The sequence below is a fragment of the Pleurodeles waltl genome, chromosome 1_2, assembly GCF_031143425.1.
Source record: "Pleurodeles waltl isolate 20211129_DDA chromosome 1_2, aPleWal1.hap1.20221129, whole genome shotgun sequence".
Lineage (NCBI taxonomy): Eukaryota > Metazoa > Chordata > Amphibia > Caudata > Salamandridae > Pleurodeles > Pleurodeles waltl.
In genome coordinates, this window is record NC_090437.1 from 190454533 (window position 1) to 190473217 (window position 18685).

The 18685-nt window shown below is 46.6% G+C and overlaps 1 protein-coding gene across 3 annotated transcripts in view; it reads right to left on the reverse strand.

Annotated features, from left to right (window-relative positions):
• The window catches only part of MELK (maternal embryonic leucine zipper kinase), a 281217-nt gene that overhangs the window by 47521 nt on the left and 215011 nt on the right, over positions 1–18685 (reverse strand). For all 3 annotated transcript variants that reach the window (XM_069237613.1, XM_069237628.1, XM_069237621.1), the window contains one exon: positions 2924–3146. In XM_069237613.1, the coding sequence (XP_069093714.1) occupies positions 2924–3146 (223 nt within the window). The remainder of the gene's footprint in view (positions 1–2923; positions 3147–18685) is intronic.

Here is an 18685-nt window from a genome sequence, read left to right on the forward strand (position 1 = left end):
GCAGAAAGAGGCAGCACCCGCAGAAGCACCTGAACAGGCACTTAGAAGGTCTGAGGATGACGGTCGACTCAGAGTCACAAAAGAGGGTCCCACGACGCCGGAGTCCAACTCAGCGAGTTGGGCAATGCAGGGCGGAGTGCTGGGGACCTGGGCTATGCTGTGCACGAAGGAATCCTTGCAAGAGTGCACAAAAGCCCTAGCAGCTGCGATTCACGCAGTACACAGGATTATTGTCTGGCGTGGGGAGGCAAGGACTTACCTCCACCAAATTTGGACAGAAGGACCACTGGACTGTGGGGGTCACTTGAATCCAGCTCCTGTGTTCCAGGGACCACGCTCGTCGAGATGAGGGGGGACCCAGAGGACCGGTGAAGCAGAAGTTTGGTGCCTGCGGTAGCAGGAGGAAGACTCCGTCAACCCACGGGAGATTTCTTCGGGATTTCCAGTGCAGGGTGAAAGCAGACAGCCCTCAGAGCATGCACCACCAGGAAGAAGTCGAGAAAGCCGGCAGGATTAGTCGCTATAATGTTGCTGGTAGTCTTCTTGCTACTGTGTTGTGGTTATGCAGGCGCCCTGGAGCAGTCAGTGGTCGATCCTTGGCAGAAGTCGAAGGGAGAAGTGCAGAGCAACTCTGGTGAGCTCTTGCATTCAGAATCAGAAGAGAAACCCACAGGAGAGACGCTAAATGGCCCTCAGAGGAGGATTGGCTACTGAGAGAGGTAAGCACCTATCAGGAGGGGTCTCTGATGTCACCTGCTGGCACTGGCCACTCAGAGCTGTCCATTTGGCACTCACACCTCTGCATCCAAGATGGCAGAGGTCTGGGACACACCGGAGGAGCTCTGGGCACCTCTCCTAGGGAGGTGCAGGTCAGGGGAGTGGTCACTCCCCTTTCCTTTGTCCAGTTTCGCGCCAGAGCAGGGCTGGGGAATCCCTGAACCGGTGTAGACTGGCTTATGCAAGGAGGGCACCATCTGTGCCCTTCAAAGCATTATCCAGAGGCTGGGGGAGGCTACTCCTCCCCAGCCCTTCACACCTATTTCCAAAGGGAGAGGGTGTAACACCCTCTCTCAGAGAAAATTCTTTGTTCTGCCTTCCTGGGACTGGGTTGCCCAGACCCCAGGAGGGCAGAAACCTGTCTGAGGGTGGCAGCAGCTGCCCGGAAAACCCCAGAGAGCTAGTTTGGCAGTACCCGGGCTCTATGCTAGAGACCCGGAGATGCATGGAATTGTCCCCCCAATACCAGAATGGTATTGGGGGGGCAATTCCATGATCCTAGACATGTTACATGGCCAGGTTCGGAGTTACCATGGTGACACTACATTTAGGTATTGACCTATATGTAGTGCACGTGTGTAATGGTGTCCCCGCAATCAGTCAGTGGAATTTGCCATGAACAATGTGGGGGCACCTTGGCTAGTGCCAGGGTGCCCACACACTAAGTAACTTTGCACCTAACCTTCACTAAGTGAGGGTTAGACATATAGGTGACTTATAAGTTACTTAATGCAGTGTAAAATGGCTGTGAAATAACGTGGACGTTATTTCACGCAGGCTGCAGTGGCAGGCCTGTGCAAGAATTGTCTGAGCTCCCTATGGGTGGCAAAAGAAATGCTGCAGCCCATAGGGATCTCCTGGAACCCCAAAACCCTGGGTATATCGGTACCATATACTAGGGAATTATAAGGGTGTTCCAGTGTGCCAATGAGAATTGGTAAAATTAGTCACTAGCCTGCAGTGACAGTTTTAAAAGCAGAGAGAGAATAAACACTGAGGTTCTGGTTAGCAGAGCCTCAGTGATACAGTTAGGCACCACACAGGGAACACATACAGGGCATACTTTATGAGCACTGGGGTCGTGGCTTGCAGGATCCCAGTGACATAGGCAAAAACAAACAAACACACAAGTAAAAATGGGGGTAACATGCCAGGCAAGATGGTACTTTCCTACAAGTGGTAATCAGTTTAAAGGCAGAAGGAGAAAGATTCTTGTAGCAGCCTGGTGTGGGCTGGTATGGTGCTGGGTTAAGGCTTCATGTTCAACTCTGACATACATTTATCAGAAGAATGCTTGAGATCAATGCACGTTTCAGCACTATAACAGTTGGCTGATTTCGAAGGAAGCCAGGACCTAAGAGTAAAAGTGTTTATCCAATTCACACGTCAAGTCAAGACGACAGATACTGCAGAAATTTAATCCAAAGATCAAAGTACCTCCAAACACAGTCCGCATTGGAGGAAAGACATTTAAAATTGTTCCATATACAATATGCATGCTAAATACCAACCTAAGTCTTAGCGAGAACAAGAAGACCACGAGAAAAGGCACAAGCCCACTGCTAAACCATAAAAAGAAAAATGGTATTCCTTGCAGGCATTCATGCACTTCTCTGCTTTTCAGAGGTGATATCAGCTCTGCAGAAGAAAGGGGACTGAGTGAAACCAAACCAAGAGGAACTAGGTGAGAGGTAGTCTGGATAACACAAAGAGGTCACAAATTCTCAAAATTGGGCTTTCAGTGCCTGGACATGGTCCTGGTCAATTCACCTACCATCAATCAACAATCCACACCTTCAAGGAAAACAAGGGATACGTCACTTAGAATAGAGAAGAAGCATGTTCTATGCAGCAACACATTAACCTACTTCCATTCAGATTGATTTTTTTTTCCAGCTAAAGTTCAAGTATAAGAACATTTACCGGAGACAACTTTCCTATTAGATCTAGAAGCTGCTAAAATATTGCCTACCACTGTAAAATGATGTGCATCTGTCCAAAGTGACAAAGTTCTACTTATTAGGACCACATAAAGGAAAGTTGCTTCAAACGAGGATGTATTCTGCTCTACAGCAAAATATTTCTAATAATGAAATCTCAGAGAACATCCATTAAAAAGGTAAAAAAACACCCAAGAAAGCCTTACCTTTTGAAGAACTGGCAATGATGCCATTTGGAGTCGAAATAATTTCCCGGTGTTCATTTTGGCTTTTCTTAACTGGAATTTTTGGAGTAGGGGGATACAAGAAGTTTACTTCATTCATCCTACCATAATTTTCTTTGTTTTCAGATCGTGGAGTCACTCCCCGCTTCACTGGTGTTTGAGGTGTAGATTTTATACTGTTTGATCCAGACTTATATTTTGAAGGCTATGATTGATAACAGACAGTTAATTTGAGATCACAAACTGATATTTCACAGATATAGGTGGTAGTTTAGACGTTAATCTGAAAAGAAGAAAGTATCAGAAAACTACTTCTGTAGAAGTGAAGGACATCTTGTTTCCTTCTTTCAACAGCTTAATTCAATTAAAACATTCATGAAACACTGCATGCAAAATCTGTATTCTCAAAATCATCTTGACATCCACATCGCTACCATCATTGAGTTACATGGTCAAAAACTAGAAACAAATATTTTAATAGTTCACTGCCCAGCAGAGTTGAGAACCAGAAGAGCAAATCATCCAACTCAATGAAACCCTCCATGTCTTTGGTAGGGCAGACTTTACATCTCGCAGTTTCTGGAACACACCTGTCCCAAAGGAAGGTTTGTCCAGGGTGACTTCAGGGGATGCCTGCAACATTCAAACATTCCCTTTCATGTCCTATGCAAAAAATCTGTATCATTTTTTGCTGGTAGCCATCAGTTAACTGTGATAACGCCTCACAAAGATGGTGCCGAGGTCAGGGACCCAATAGCAGCCTGCATTCACATCCCCAAGAAACGGCTGCAGAAAGAAAACGCTGAGCATGGAGCATCGGCAATAGGAAAGAACTGCAGCCTTCCTTACGTTCAAAGTGGACATTCCATAATGATGAACAATATTCAGTGAATTAATTCAGAGGGGGAACAATCCCACTGATTTCTAACACAACTATTTTGCAAAGGATTTACAAACACCCGAACACATGTATAACTTGCGCAGTTCTGGATTGGTTATTCATTTTATGAACTCGGACTACTCTCGACGGATCACTTCCAGTGCAATGTAGGGTTACCTACGGCACAAAAGTAATTCTAACCTTTCATAGAACATCCTGGAGAGGCAGGACGCAGTGATTCATCACTATGAGGATGACACTAATCCAACCAAAGAGTTAATGGATGACAGTTCAAGTTTTTAATCATTACTTTTGTTCACTCAAAGCTCTTCACCACAAGGCAAACTTAACCAAACAAACACATTTCTTATATTTTAGAGCAATGTTGCACAGTCTAGAGTAAGCATTATGTAGGAAGCTGGCCTGGTGTGGGGTGGGTACCTATGGTTCTTACACCTTATACCAAGTCCAGGTATCCAGTCTCAGTGAACTGTAGGCAGTAACTAGAAGCCAGGGCCTCTAGAGGTAGCTGTGGATGAGTAGCCAAGGCTTATCTAGGAGACATGCAAAGCTCATGCAATACCACTGTAGTCACACAGCTCTTACACACACAAAAGAAAACTCAGTTGTACAAAAATAAAAAGGTACTTTATTTTTGGAACAAATCACCACAAAATACTAGACAGGTGACTCACCCTTAGGAGGTAATACACTAAATATATACACTAGCAATCCGAAAAAGGCATAGAAAAGGTTAGTAAACAGTGCAAACCATATTAACCAATAGTGACCCCTGGGGGAGCACACCCCATATACTAAAAAACATGGAATGCGAACAAGATACCCCAACCAAGGTAAGTAAAATGAATGCGTAGAGAGGAGCTGGGAGTACTAGAGAACTAAAAAGGTAAGTAACAGTACCCCCCCTCCCCCGCCCCCCCAAGCGACCAGGAATGTAGGAGTTAAAACAATGGATGTTCCCCAAACCACCCAAAAGGAAGAAAAGACGACTAGAGAAGACTGCAAGAAAAGCAGCGGTGGATTCCTGAAGAAAGAAGACCTGTGGAGAGAGGGGACCAAGGTCAAGGGTCACAGTGGAGTCCAGGAGTAGTAGTAGGTAATACCCACCCACCTGTGGATGCAGGAGTTGGTCGACAGTATTGAAGAACAGGTCAGCACTGCTGCCCTGGGGGCGGAGAAGAGTTCCTGATGGATGCAGAAGGTGTCCCACGTTGGAAGGAAGATTGCAGACTGGTGTTGGTGCAGGATTTCCACCAACAAGCCTTGGCAAAGGCCAACACGTGGTTAGTGGAAAAGAGCTGCTGCCTGGGACCAGCAAGGCCCAGGAGGACTCAACCCAGGAGGGAGAGACACAGGGGACCCTCAGCGTCAGAGTCCACAGGAGCAGAGGCATCACCTATAGGAGTCCCACACATAAGTCGCAGAAGGAGCCCTACAAAAGTGGATCCCACGCCGGAGGAGAACCACACAGGAGGCTGTGCTTTGCAGGATGGAGTACTGGATCTGGAGCTACACGTCGCCTGAAGATCCCTTGGAGGAGATGAAAACAAGCCTTGGCAGCTGCAAGAGATGCAGTGCACGGGGGGACTGTCCTGCGTGGGAAGGCAACGGCTTACCTCCACCAAAGTTGGACACCTGGCAGAAAGGTCCAAGAGGACTACTCTGGACCACTACCTGTGATGCAGGATCCATGCAGCTCAGAAGGAAAGGGGATGAACGCAGCCGGTCGTTGCTTGTCATTGGTGCCTGTGGTTGCAGGGGAGTGACTCCTTCACTTCAGGGGAGATTCCTCCTTCTTGTGCAGGCTGAAGGGTTGCAGTCTTCTGAGGATGCACAGCGAGGAAACTGTTGCAAAGCTGGCAGGAACTCTGGTTACAATGTTGCGGAAGAGTCTTCCTTGTGGATCTGCAGCTTGTCGTTTCCTGGAGGATCCAGTCGAGGTGCCAGAGGCCAGAAGTCAAAGCAAAGGTTGCAGAGGAGTCCTGCTGGAATCTTGCAAGCCGAATCTGAGGACCCACCCAAGAGAGAGAGACCCTAAATAGCCCTGAAAGGGGGATTGGTCACCTAACCAGGTAAGTACCTATCAGGAGGGGGCTCTGACATCACCTGCCTGGCCACTCAGACTCCCAGAGTTCCCTGCCAACCTTAGAAACAAGATGGCAGACCCCAAGGACCCTCTGGGGGAGCTCTGGGCACCACCCCTGGGGTGGTGATGGACAGGAGAGTGGCCACTCCCCTTTCCATTGTCCAGTTTTGTGCCAGAGCAGGGACTGGGGATCTCTGAACTGGTTTGGACTGGTTTATGAACAGAGGCCACCAAATGTGCCCTTCAAAGCAAACCAGTGCTTTGGGGAGGCTACCCCTCCCAAGTCAGCCTATTTCCAAAGGGAGAGAGTGTTACCTCCCTCTCCCAAAGGAAATAATTTGTTCTGCCTTCCTGGCCTGGATCAGATCAAGCAACAGGAAGGCAGAAACCGGTCTGAGGGGGTGGAACCTTTATGCCAATTGTGGGTAGAAAGGTTAGTGGCAACCAAATTTAGAGGAGAGAGCATAATCACTGGGGTCCTGGTTAGCAGAATCTCATTGAACACAGTCAAGCACACTGACAACAGGCAGAAAATTGGGGTAACCATGCCAAGAAAGAGGGCACTTTCCTACACATTATGTTTTGGCTCACTCTAGAAGTCATACCATCTGCTTTCATTCCATTCTGTTCTCACATGACTGATCTGAGGATAAATGATTACAAAGTCTAACTCAAATATGAAGCCAGCCTTGCTTTCAAGACTGACTCATTAAGGTCAAAAGCACCATGTAGGAAGTTGGCTCAGTATGCACTATTTCAAAGTAAGGAATAGTATGCACAGAGTCCAAGGGTTCCCCTTAGAGGTAAGATAGTGGCAAAAATAGATAATACTAATGCTCTATTTTGTGGTAGTGTGGTCGAGCAGTAGGCTTATCAAAGGAGTAGTGTTAAGCATTTGTTGTACATACACACAGGCAATAAATGAGGAACACACACTCAAAGACAATTCCAGGCCAATAGGTTTTTGTATAGCAAAAATATATTTTCTTAGTTTATTTTAAGAACCACAGGTTCAAATTCTACATGTAATACTTTGCACGAAAGGTATTGCAGGTAAGTACTTTAGGAACTTTGAATAATCACAATAGCATATATACTTTTCAAATAAAACACATATAGCTATTTTAAAACTAGACAGTGCAATTTTCACAGTTCCTAGGGGAGGTAAGTAATTGTTAGTTCTTGCAGGTAAGTAAACCACCTACGGGGTTCAAGTTTGGGTCCAAGGTAGCCCACCGTTGGGGGTTCAGAGCAACCCCAAGGTTACCACACCAGCAGCTCAGGGCCAGTCAGGTGCAGAGGTCAAAGTGGTGCCCAAAACTCATAGGCTTCAATGGAGAAGGGGGTGCCCCGGTTCCAGTCTGCCAGCAGGTAAGTACCCGCGTCTTCGGAGGGCAGACCAGGGGGGTTTTGTAGGGCACCGGGGGGGGGACACAAGTTAGCACAAAAAGTACACCCTCAGCAGCACGGGGGCGGCCGGGTGCAGTGTGCAAACACATGTCGGGTTTGTAATTGAAATCAATGGGAAACCAAGGGGTCTCTTCAGCGATGCAGGCAGGCAAGGGGGGGGCTCCTCGGGGTAGCCACCACCTGGGCAAGGGAGAGGGCCTCCTGGGGGTCACTCCTGCACTGGAGTTCCGATCCTTCAGGTCCTGGGGGCTGCGGGTGCAGGGTCTTTTCCAGGCATCGGGATCTGAGAGTTAGGCAGTCGCGGTCAGGGGGAGCCTCGGGATTCCCTCTGCAGGTGTCGCTATGGGGGCTTAGGGGGGACAACTTTGGTTACTCACAGTCTCGGAGTCGCCGGAGGGTCCTCCCTGAAGTGTTGTTTCTCACCAGTCGAATCCGGGTCGCAAGTCTCACGCTTCTGGCGGGAAATGCGGTTGTCTTTAAGTTGCTTCTTTGGAAACAAAGTTGCAGTCTTGGATGAACAGGGCCGCTGTTCTCGGGAGTTTCTTGGTCCTTTTAGAGCAGGGCAGTCCTTTGAGGATTCAGAGGTCGCTGGTCCTGGGGAAAGCGTCGCTGGAGCAGTTTTCTTCCGAAGGGGGGAGACAGGCCTGTAGAGCTGGGGCCAAGGCAGTTGGTGTCTCCGTCTTCTCTGCAGGGTTTTTCAGCTCAGCAGTCCTCTTCTTCTTAGGTTGCAGGAATCTGAGTTCCTAGGTTCAGGGGAGCCCTTAAATACTAAATTTAAGGGTGTGTTTAGGTCTGGGGGGTTAGTAGCCAATGGCTACTAGCCCGGAGGGTGGGTACACCCTCTTTGTGCCTCCTCCCAAGGGGAGGGGGTCACATTCCTATCCCTATTGGGGGAATCCTCCATCTGCAAGCTGGAGGATTTCTAAAAGTTAGAGTCACCTCAGCTCATGACACCTTAGGGGCTGTCCTGACTGGCCAGTGACGACTCCTTGTTATTCTCATTATTTCCTCCGGCCTTGCCGCCAAAAGTGGGGCCGTGGCCGGAGGGGGCAGGCAACTCCAGTAGCTGGATTGCCCTGTGGTGCTGGAACAAAGGGGGTGAGCCTTTGAGGCTCACCGCCAGGTGTTACAGCTCCTGCCTGGGGGAGGTGATAGCATCTCCACCCAGTGCAGGCTTTGTTACTAGCCACAGAGTGACAAAGGCACTCTCCCCATGTGGCCAGCAACATGTCTCGAGTGTGGCAGGCTGCTAAAACCAGTCAGCCTACACGGGCAGTTGGTTAAGGTTTCAGGGGGCACCTCTAAGGTGCCCTCTGGGGTGTATTTTACAATAAAATGTACACTGGCATCAGTGTGCATTTATTGTGCTGAGAAGTTTGATACCAAACTTCCAAGTTTTCAGTGTAGCCATTATGGTGCTGTGGAGTTCGTGTTTGACAGACTCCCAGACCATATACTCTTAAGGCTACCCTGCACTTACAATGTCTAAGGTTTTGCTTAGACACTGTAGGGGCACAGTGCTCATGCACTGGTGCCCTCACCTATGGTATAGTGCACCCTGCCTTAGGGCTGTAAGGCCTGCTAGAGGGGTGACTTATCTATACTGCACAGGCAGTGTGAGGTTGGCATGGCACCCTGAGGGGAGTGCCATGTCGACTTACTCATTTTGTCCTCACCAGCACACACAAGCTGGCAAGCAGTGTGTCTGTGCTGAGTGAGGGGTCCCCAGGGTGGCATAAGATATGCTGCAGCCCTTAGAGACCTTCCCTGGCATCAGGGCCCTTGGTGCCAGGGGTACCAGTTACAAGGGACTTACCTGGATGCCAGGGTGTGCCAATTGTGAAACAAAAGTACAGGTTAGGGAAAGAACACTGGTGCTGGGGCCTGGTTAGCAGGCCTCAGCACACTTTCAATTCAAAACATAGCATCAGCAAAGGCAAAAAGTCAGGGGGTAACCATGCCAAGGAGGCATTTCCTTACACACCATTTGTATGAGAATTAGATAATAGACAATGTGTCGCAAATAACCAAAAGTAAGCCTCTGCTCAATTTCAAGATTCCTCTAATGTGATATTCTGGAACACATTTGATCATGCCTCCTGCAAGGCCCTCCAAGCCCACCTAATATCTGAGTAATATCTTCCTTACAGTCACAACCTGTTAATGAAAATATTACCATTTGTCTGCATTTCTACAGTTTGTTTTGTATATACAATTAGTGAAACAATGTGTTGCCCCTAGTGAAGAGTCTCCCACAAAAATACTTTAATAAATATGCAAAATATAAATTAAACTTAAATAATAATAGTAATACTATAGTTATTCTGAGGCACACAGTCTACCTGTTATCAACTGTTGGGACACCTGTCACCCAGATACTGATCAAAACATTTTTGTTAAACAATTTAAGATGTGCAAATCTCCAGACCATTTATGCACTGGGTACACGCGTATAATTTCTCTACCCGATTAACAGTTCCCCTTCAGCTCCGCAACAATGAGATCAGTTGAAAGATCGAGTAATCGATAATCCAAAAGATTGAGGGAGGAATTTATGTTGTTCTCTCTCCTGTTTCTAACTGATGGAACACCAAGTAATGAAGCAGTAAGTTAAGCAGAACAGCAAACAAAGTTCCTCTTAGAACATATTCTGTGAAAGTTTGTCTGAAATGATAATCAAACGCAAAAAAAGCTACTGTTGGAAAAAAGCATATGTAAGTGCCCCACAAAGCATGCTGTACCAATGTGCTTAATTGGCACACAGCTTCTCCCTTGAAGGGCAGCAGTAATGATCTTTGTGTGAGAATATACATTTAACACACTGCAACGCGAAATGCAGTACACTGTCCACGTTGTGATGGTGCCCATAAAGATGAGACTAAATGGGCACAGAAATGTGATTAACTGATGCTTTTCGTCACATGAGCATAGCTCAGTGAAGGTCCTGAAAATGCAACTTTTCCTCACCCAAATTTAAGAATGCAGAAAGAGCAGAGATCACTCATAGGATTTTAACATGAACAAACTACCTACCTTTGGTAACAATTTATTTTTGTGGTGGATACTCGAGGTAGCCATATATTCTTCACCTTGTGAATATTCTCCTGGCATCAGACTGATCTAGAAACTTTTAGAGCAGTTCTCCAGTGTGCAGATAGGTTGTGTTGTGAAGCTTTGGTCCAACGCCATTCTGCACTGGAAGTGATGAGCAGTCCTGCATATGCACGCCAATGTCAGTAGCTTTTTAGGCTGTCTGCACCTTTAGACGCAGAGCCCATCTGCAGGATGGTATGACCTGTGTGCAGCTCTGTAGACAGAGTTTTAGATTACCAAAAAAAAATTTATAATAATAATAAAAATAATAAAAAGTCCAGTTCACGGAAAGGGGAATGTTTGGTGAGAAATCTGCAGTTCGAGTACCGAAGGTAAGTAATTTGTTCATCTGATGAATATAGATTCCTCACAGGGTGATAAGATACAATAGCATTACCTCCAAAGATGATGGGTCAGTGAACTGGCTCAGGGTTAGACAAAATAAAGTGCTGCAGGACCGAGAAGGCAAAATGCAACTCTTGAAGGACCAAAGTGTTGAGGCAATAGTGCTTCATGAACATTCATAGTGTCGCCTACATAGGTGCCTGACAGATGTTGAGGACACAGTCCTCATGTCAACACAGTGCTAGCAGATTTGGCCCTGGTGGAATGAGCAAGCAAGACTTTGGGGGGCTGCTTCCTCATCAATGTGTAGCAGAACTTTGTGCTGAGAAAAATTAATCAAAAAGAAGGCCAGTTTTGCACTGTACTGCCCTTCTTTGCTTTGGTAAGCCTAACAAAGGGCTGATTGTCTGCACGATGTTCCCTGGCATGGTTGATAGAGAAGCTTAATGGGCTTTTAGGATCCAAACAATGGAGTCTTTCTTCCCCAGAGACATGAGATAGAGCAAAGAAAACTGAAAGTGTGATAGCTGGGCCAACGTGAAAAAGGAGTAACCACTATTGACAGAAATTAAGCCTGGATCCTTAAAACCTACTTATCAAGGGAAAAGGTGATATAAGGTGGATTGACAAAGAGCCTGAAGCTCGCTCACACATGTAGCTGATGTCATAGCAATCAGAAAGACTGCCTTCAATGTCAGAAGTCTCAAAGGATAATTGTGCAATGGCTCAAAAGGGGTGCACATCAAGATGGTCCCACTGAGGCATCGCAAAGGGTTTTCGTCGGAAGAGATGAGGCACACCTTTCAAAAACATCACAATTGGCGATTTGAATAATGAAGGATGGTCTGGAAAGAATGCTAAAAGAGCCAATAAACTGCCCTTAATCGTGCCCAAAGCAAGTCATTGATGGGCGAGGGTCAGAATAAATAAAATTTCAGACAACTTTACCAGTACAAGGTCAAATTGTTGGGTGCCACATCAACCCACAAATTTGTTACAACGACTGGCGTACAATTATGTTTGTCGAGGTATGCCTCTCTTTCAAGTTGACATCAACTACCTCAGGGTGCAGGTTCAAACAGGTCAATCGTTGCCCCTCAATCTCCAAGCATGAAGATGCAATGTGTGCAGCCAGTCATCGAACTGGGAGAAGACTCGTTTTTCCAACCTTTGAAGGTGTATTGTGAACACTGCCATCACTTTCATGAACACTGAAAGGGTACTGGTGAGCCCAAAGGGAAGCACTGGGAACTAAAAATGCACCTTGGCCACTACAAACTGCAGGTAGCACCTGCAAGATGGGGGTGTGAAAACAAGCTTCATGCAGGTCCAATACCACCATCTGCAATTTCTAATTTGCATTTGCATTTGTAAAGCGCATTCCGGCCATAAGCACCGAAGCGCTAAAGAGCGAGTTGAGCAGAACAGAGAATGCAAGGACAGAAATTACTGGGAGAATAGCCAGGATTTAAGATGTTTGCAAAAAGATGTATAACCCTCCAGTCTCCTGATATGTACTGAAAGGGAATTCAAGAGCCTTGCCGCACCAACTGAAAAGGCCCTTTTTCCCCATCTAGCTTTCTTACAGCGGGTGAAAAGAGCCTTATGGAGGCCCACTGATGTTCAAAAAGGCGGCTCAGAGTAAGCCACCTTATTGTGGATTGGCGATATCCACCTCCCTGGGCATGAAAAGCCTTACGTGTAAGACAAAGAGCTTTGAAGGTAATGAGCTTCCTAATAGGAAGCCAGTTGAGCTGTCTAAGATTCATTTGCTGAAGCAGACCTGGGTAGATCTAAGATAATCGAGCTGCAGTATTCTGTATAAATTGAAGCTTATGCAAAGATCACGGATTAATATTCAGCAGTAATGTATTGCAGTAGTCCAACAAAGAAATAAGAGCAAGGACCACTGGAATTCTGAGCTCGTTGGGAAGGAACAGTAAAACGTTCTTTAAAGTTTTAACCATCCAAAAACAGGCTCTGATAGTTTGGTTAACCTGTAGGTCGAAAGTCAGGGAACTATCAAACAGAATGCCTACATTTTTTACTAGTGGAATGGGTGATGGTAAAGCCCCAGAGGATTCTGGCCACCAGTGGCTGCCCCAAATAAGCCTGTCTCCGTCTTTTCTCTTTTCACTCAGTTCTGGCTCATCCATCTGTTAACTTCCCTCATGCAAATATGGAACCTGTCAGCAACCTCTTCCCAGTCCCTACTAATGGACACAATAAGCTGAGTATCATCAGAATATCAAGAGACCTGTACACTGTATGAAAGAACCAATTGCGCCAGATGTGCTACATATAAATTAAAAAGGGGTCAGGCTAAGGGACGACCCCTGAGGAACACCACAAGGGAGTTGAAAAGGGGCAGTTCTATAGTTCCCACAGCTCGCAACAATCGATCTCTTGCTCAAAGAGAGACTCCAAAATCCACCAACCACTCTCCAGGGTCTAGGGAAAGCAGGACAAGCATCTCAAGTTTGTCCTTCAGGATGGTGTTGAGAAGAACAAAAATAAGATGAAGGCCTCCATCCTTCTGTAAAAGAAGTATCAGGAATAACACCCAGTTCCCACCTCCAAGGCCAAACCCCCCTCTATAGTCCTTTTGGCCACAAAGGCCCGCACTAAGTCAATGGTATTTAGTCAGCCACCCTGAGCGCGACAGAAGGTGTGGCAGGGTAGAAGAGAAAACATAGCCCCAATGGACAATTCTGAGGATCCACTCGTTTGATGTAATGGCCTGCCACCTCTGAAGGAAATAATGGATTCTGCCTTCAATAGGGTGGCTGTGTGCTGGTAAGGACACACTAAAGTTAAGAGGACTGAGTCTGATTTGTCACTGAAAAGGCGAGGGCCGTCAAACAGCAGGTCAATTAATGAAGACTAGATATCAGAGAAGCCCTTAACCCTCCCTCAGGCGTTGTGCCAAAGAGCCACTTTGGTACCCATGCCGCTTCCTTCACTTTGTCATGTCCAGTCGATATTTGATTATAAATTTTGCTGCATTGCAAAGTGTGAAGGTTTCAGATGAAAGAGGTGTGTGCAATTTGCCAACCAATATTGCAAAAATGTTAGCTACCAGAAAAACACCCTTGCAGGAAAGGAGATTGCAGTCCTGAGAGGTTATTGGTGCCCCAGGTATAAGTTACTTGTGAGCACAAAGTTTAAGCTCTACTGAGCTAGGTGCAGAGTTCCCCCTAGACGGGCGACATTTAGAGGAAGCAACCAGCATATTTCAGTATCTTGTACACTATGAAGACTATTTCCACAACCATTTCCGAATGCTCATCAGATGTAAGCATGACCAACTTAGTCATTCCAAACTTCAGATTACAAAGAGAAAAGAATTCAGGACTCAAATAATAACTCGCATACTAATTTAAAGCAGCAGATCCTTGTTGGCCTGCATGGAGTTGAGAGCGGTCTGAAAAGGACACTGCAATGAAGGTGCTATCTGGGTGATGCTTTAGTAGTTCCACATCTTGTGACAATATTCCCAGAGAAAGTGATATACCAATCTAATTCAAAAGCCATTATGACTGAACCATGCAAATGCACACGATCAATGGAATCGAAGTTTGACAGCACCAGGCAGAAGTGCACTGAATGGGAAGCAGTTGGCTGTGTCTTCTATCAAAATCGCTTTCTGAATGTAGGCAAAGCTAAACCATGGCCAGTGTCCAATGTGTTCAGAACAAAATTAACTCTTTGCAGAAGTTGGACAGAACTTATCTGAACCACAATAAATGTTGGGGAAGAGCAGCTGCATGTTGGGCAGGCTTGTTAGGTATTATAGGGCACTTAACTCATTCTAAAAGAGACAATCACCATTACTGTGATCCGGTCCCTTATTAAGCCACATAAGCCATATCGATACCAATAAGGAGGGAGGAATATTAGGAGCAGTCTCATGTCAAACCCTATTCAGGAGGCTACAGAGCAGCCTCAGGCAAGTAGATCAGAAACATGGTCCTTGAGGTAGTTTGTCACTGGTGTTCTGGAGTCTGTTCCACTTTGGATCTGCAAACTGGGCGAAGTAAAACAGTTTTCAAACTTAACTGTCAGGATAGCAAGGGCAAACAGTCAAAGGCTTCTCAGGAAGGTAGTGCGGGGTACAGGAACTCATCAACCAATAGACAAAATGTATTGATGAGCTATGATTCCTTTCGACAAAAGAGCCTAATTTCCTACAGCAAAATTAACCAATGGTCCTCTGAAAACTGGTGTGTGTGTGTGAGGGGGTGTGGTGGGGGGGGGTGGGGGAGTGCGGGGGTTTGGAGAGGTACAAAGGAATGTCAAAGCATAACCCTACTGGACTATCTGCGGGCCCCACCTGTTGGGTGTTACGGGTTGCTACCAGTAGAGAAAATGAGTGATTCCTGCCTCCCATGAGGAGGTAATAAGTAACTAAAGACCAACTAAAGTGACTTCGAAAGGATTGGGGTGCCTATTGTTGGGGTTGGGGGCTTTGGGGCATTTAAAGGGAAAACCCCTAGAGATGTCTTGAAAGGGCTGAAATAGTTAGGGGAATACTGGCTTGCCTGTGTTGAAAGAGTGAGCATGTAGTAGCTCTACTCTTAAGAGCTCAAGGACGGAAGCGGCCTTCTTGCAAAAGAGAAGCTTGATATCAAAAGGTACATTCATGAGTGACACCTGAAAGTCACCCAAAAACCTGTGGATTTCATCCATGTGTGGTGCCGGAGCACCTGCAAGTATCAACTACTCTAGTCCTAAGCAGCCTGATGTGTCCAGGCCTGTACAGATGATGTACTTGGCCAGGATTGGCCATCTTGAATAGTCTCAACAAAACTCCTCAGCTCTTTCCAGCTCTGTCTGAGGTAGTTAGAAAAGAATTGGGGTTAACCCAGCTACTGGAGGCCTGTTGCATCAGGCTCTCAGGAGTAGGGTCCTGCATTAGAAAGGCAGGTCACCCGGAGCATGCTGGTGGAGACGTCCAATCTGTGTTTAACGGTGGGCAAGAGCAGGGTTTGGTCCAAGTGTCCACGAGGGTGTTGGTCAGTGCCACGTTGAATGGCAATAGGGGTTTCTGATCAGCATTATCTGGGTTATAACACTTCTGCAAGATCATTGCTCTTCACCTCAAAGGAGGGTACATTTAGGTCTAAGACTTTGGCTGCCCGTCTAGTGACCATGGCAAATTAAGCAATTTCTTCTGTGGAAAGGACAGGAGTAGAGACCAGCCCAGTGTCTGGGAAAGTGGCCAGACCTCTGGCCTCTTGCAGGTCCATATAAAAAGTATCATCATATTGTGGGGGAAAATTTGTCCCCAATATCGCCATCACCACATAAGTAGGCTGGCTCAGGTCAGAGTCCAAATCAAACAATTACTGTAAGAAGGGATTATGTGAGCAGAGGTAGAGTGCAAGGGGCCAGGTGCATAAGGACTGACCTCAAGCAGAACTTTGGCAGAGCTCACAGAACTAAGGGTTCAACATCATCTAATGTCAGCAGAGTTAACTTGGTGCAGCAGGAATATGCATGGCCCCTGGTGCCTGGCAAGGGTCGAAGGAGAACCTGGAGCTAGTTCAGTAGGCACAGATGGCGCTGAGGGTGGACCTGCCAGTGGTAAGACTAGATCTCTCTCTGGCTCCATGGGGCCCCAAGGCACACCAGAGGGAGCCAGTAAGGTGAAGAATATGCAAAGCAGGACCTCCATCAATGCCTCAATCTGCTGTAGCGTGAACTGACCCAGAAATTCGGGGTACATCACAATCAGCTGTGGAATCAACTCTTCAACAGGAGTCCAGGAACGACATCACAGGGCCTCTTGACATCCTAATGATTCTTATAATCGAGAGAGTGGCGAGGCTAGGGACGAGGCCTGCTTAGACTTCTCGTACTTTTGCTTTGACCAACCTCAAGACTTTCCTTACAATGACGGCCTGCTGCAGGACCAGCCCGAGAGCAGAAACATCTCAATATCCTTCAAAGTCAAGCCAGACACAAAGTCATTTGGAGTTCAGTGACAAAGATTGGCTTCATGGTCCTGGATCGCTTTAGGTGCATCAGGGCACTCCTTGCACGACCTGGAGTCGTGGTTACCCCAAACACTATAGAGACTTTATGGGATTGGTCACAATCATATGTGCATGAAAAGAAAGGAACTAACATCATAGCACATGCCACATATACGTAGCTCCAAGCACATACAGGGAGGAGCTGAGTTGACAGAGAAGCACAACAGCACGTACTGGCACGCAGATGCCATCCTGAAAAATCTTCGAGGTTCAGTCTGGCACCCATTGAGATTCTAAATGTAAGGAATATGCAGCTAGAAGTATCTGTCAGAATTACGATTTTTGGTAAGGGACTATATCTCCCTACCAGTAGTCTCTCCCAGCTACAGGAGATCTCATTCTCCACCAATATACTGTGGGTATAGGCATGGATTAGGCACAGAAGCACATTAATATAAGTTACTCCCACTGACCAACTGTAAAACTCTATCTTTTACTCTGTGTTCTCCTCGACATGCAGCAGTCATCTGCACATTCTAAAGTTTTGTGTCAGTTCCAAATTGGGACCGCTGTTACCTGATGGTTGGTGTTGCAGTTCTAACGGAATTACAGTGTGCTATGCGTACACCTCCTGGCAGAAGTGGCTTTACTACTTCTTTTGCCACAGTGATGACCTTGCAGTGCAACAGGTGTGCTAAATGAAGACAGCGCAGCAGGACTGCACACTGGAATTGGTATTAGGCAGTGAAGACCTCCTCCATGTCCAGGTGCATAAGGGTACTTGGGCTCAGTAATTGCAGTCTCTGGGATGACTCATCTGGTATGTTGTTTCTTCAGCAGTTTTGTCTCAGGCCCAATCAGTATGCTGAAACGACATGGCTCCTTTTCTAGCCATCAGCAGCACCAGTTTTTTGAAGGGCATAGCAGATTACCAGGAAGCAGTGCTATTTGGGTTTGCTAGTCTAGGTGCTATTTACATAGTAACTGCTCAGAGACATGGGGAACCTCTAAAAGCACAGATTACTCCACATGTCACTTTTGTAGTTCACTTTCTCTTGGTGCTCGTCTTGCTGGGAACACATTGCACTACGCCTCCTGGACAGTCTCTCCTGCTTCAGGGCCAGGCACACTCCTGTCCTCTCAGCAGACAGGCTTCTTGGCAGGCACTATAGGCAGACCCTCAGCCCTTCCAGGAGAAAGTGCATACTTTAGTTTGCATCATGTCACATACAGAGCCTCACTACCATACATATGCTACACAGTCACAACATACTTGAGCACTCAGCATATGCACGGTTTGTCACCGCAAGGTCTGGGGGCTCACTCAACAGAGAAAAGTTCATGTGAAAGGTCAGTAGACTGCACACTCTCTGACACAGAAAAAGGTCTGTTCATACTAAACATCGCATGTCATATGTTCAACACATTGGTAGTGGTCTGGCTGGGTGAGCTTAAGTATGTGCGCCCTGGAGGACAGCAGATAAGAATCAACCCCTTTATTGAATCACCGCCTGACCAAAAGTTAGACATTTTAACTTTTCCATAGGAAAGAACTGGAGAAAACTGGTTGAGATAAGGTGCCTAGCAATGGATGAAATTCTCCATGCTTTTAAAAGCGTATTGCAAATAGGGTCTTTAGAGAAGGAGACTGACTCTACCTGTAAGAGCAGCAACAGTTTCAGTAGAAGTTACAGTGAAAAGAGCTGAAGGCCAAGCAGCTGTGATCATGGGGCTACACTACATTGCAAGGTTTTTTCCCCCAACAAAGGGAAAACACAGAAGCCTTTTGGAAACAACAGTCCACTGATCACTTGGCGGGAAAGCTACCTTCCAACTTGTGTGGCAAGCAACACCGGTGAAACATTCAGTGCAACAATGTAGTTGAGGTAACTGGACATGGCTATTCGGGACAAGGTCAACTAGGGTGAATG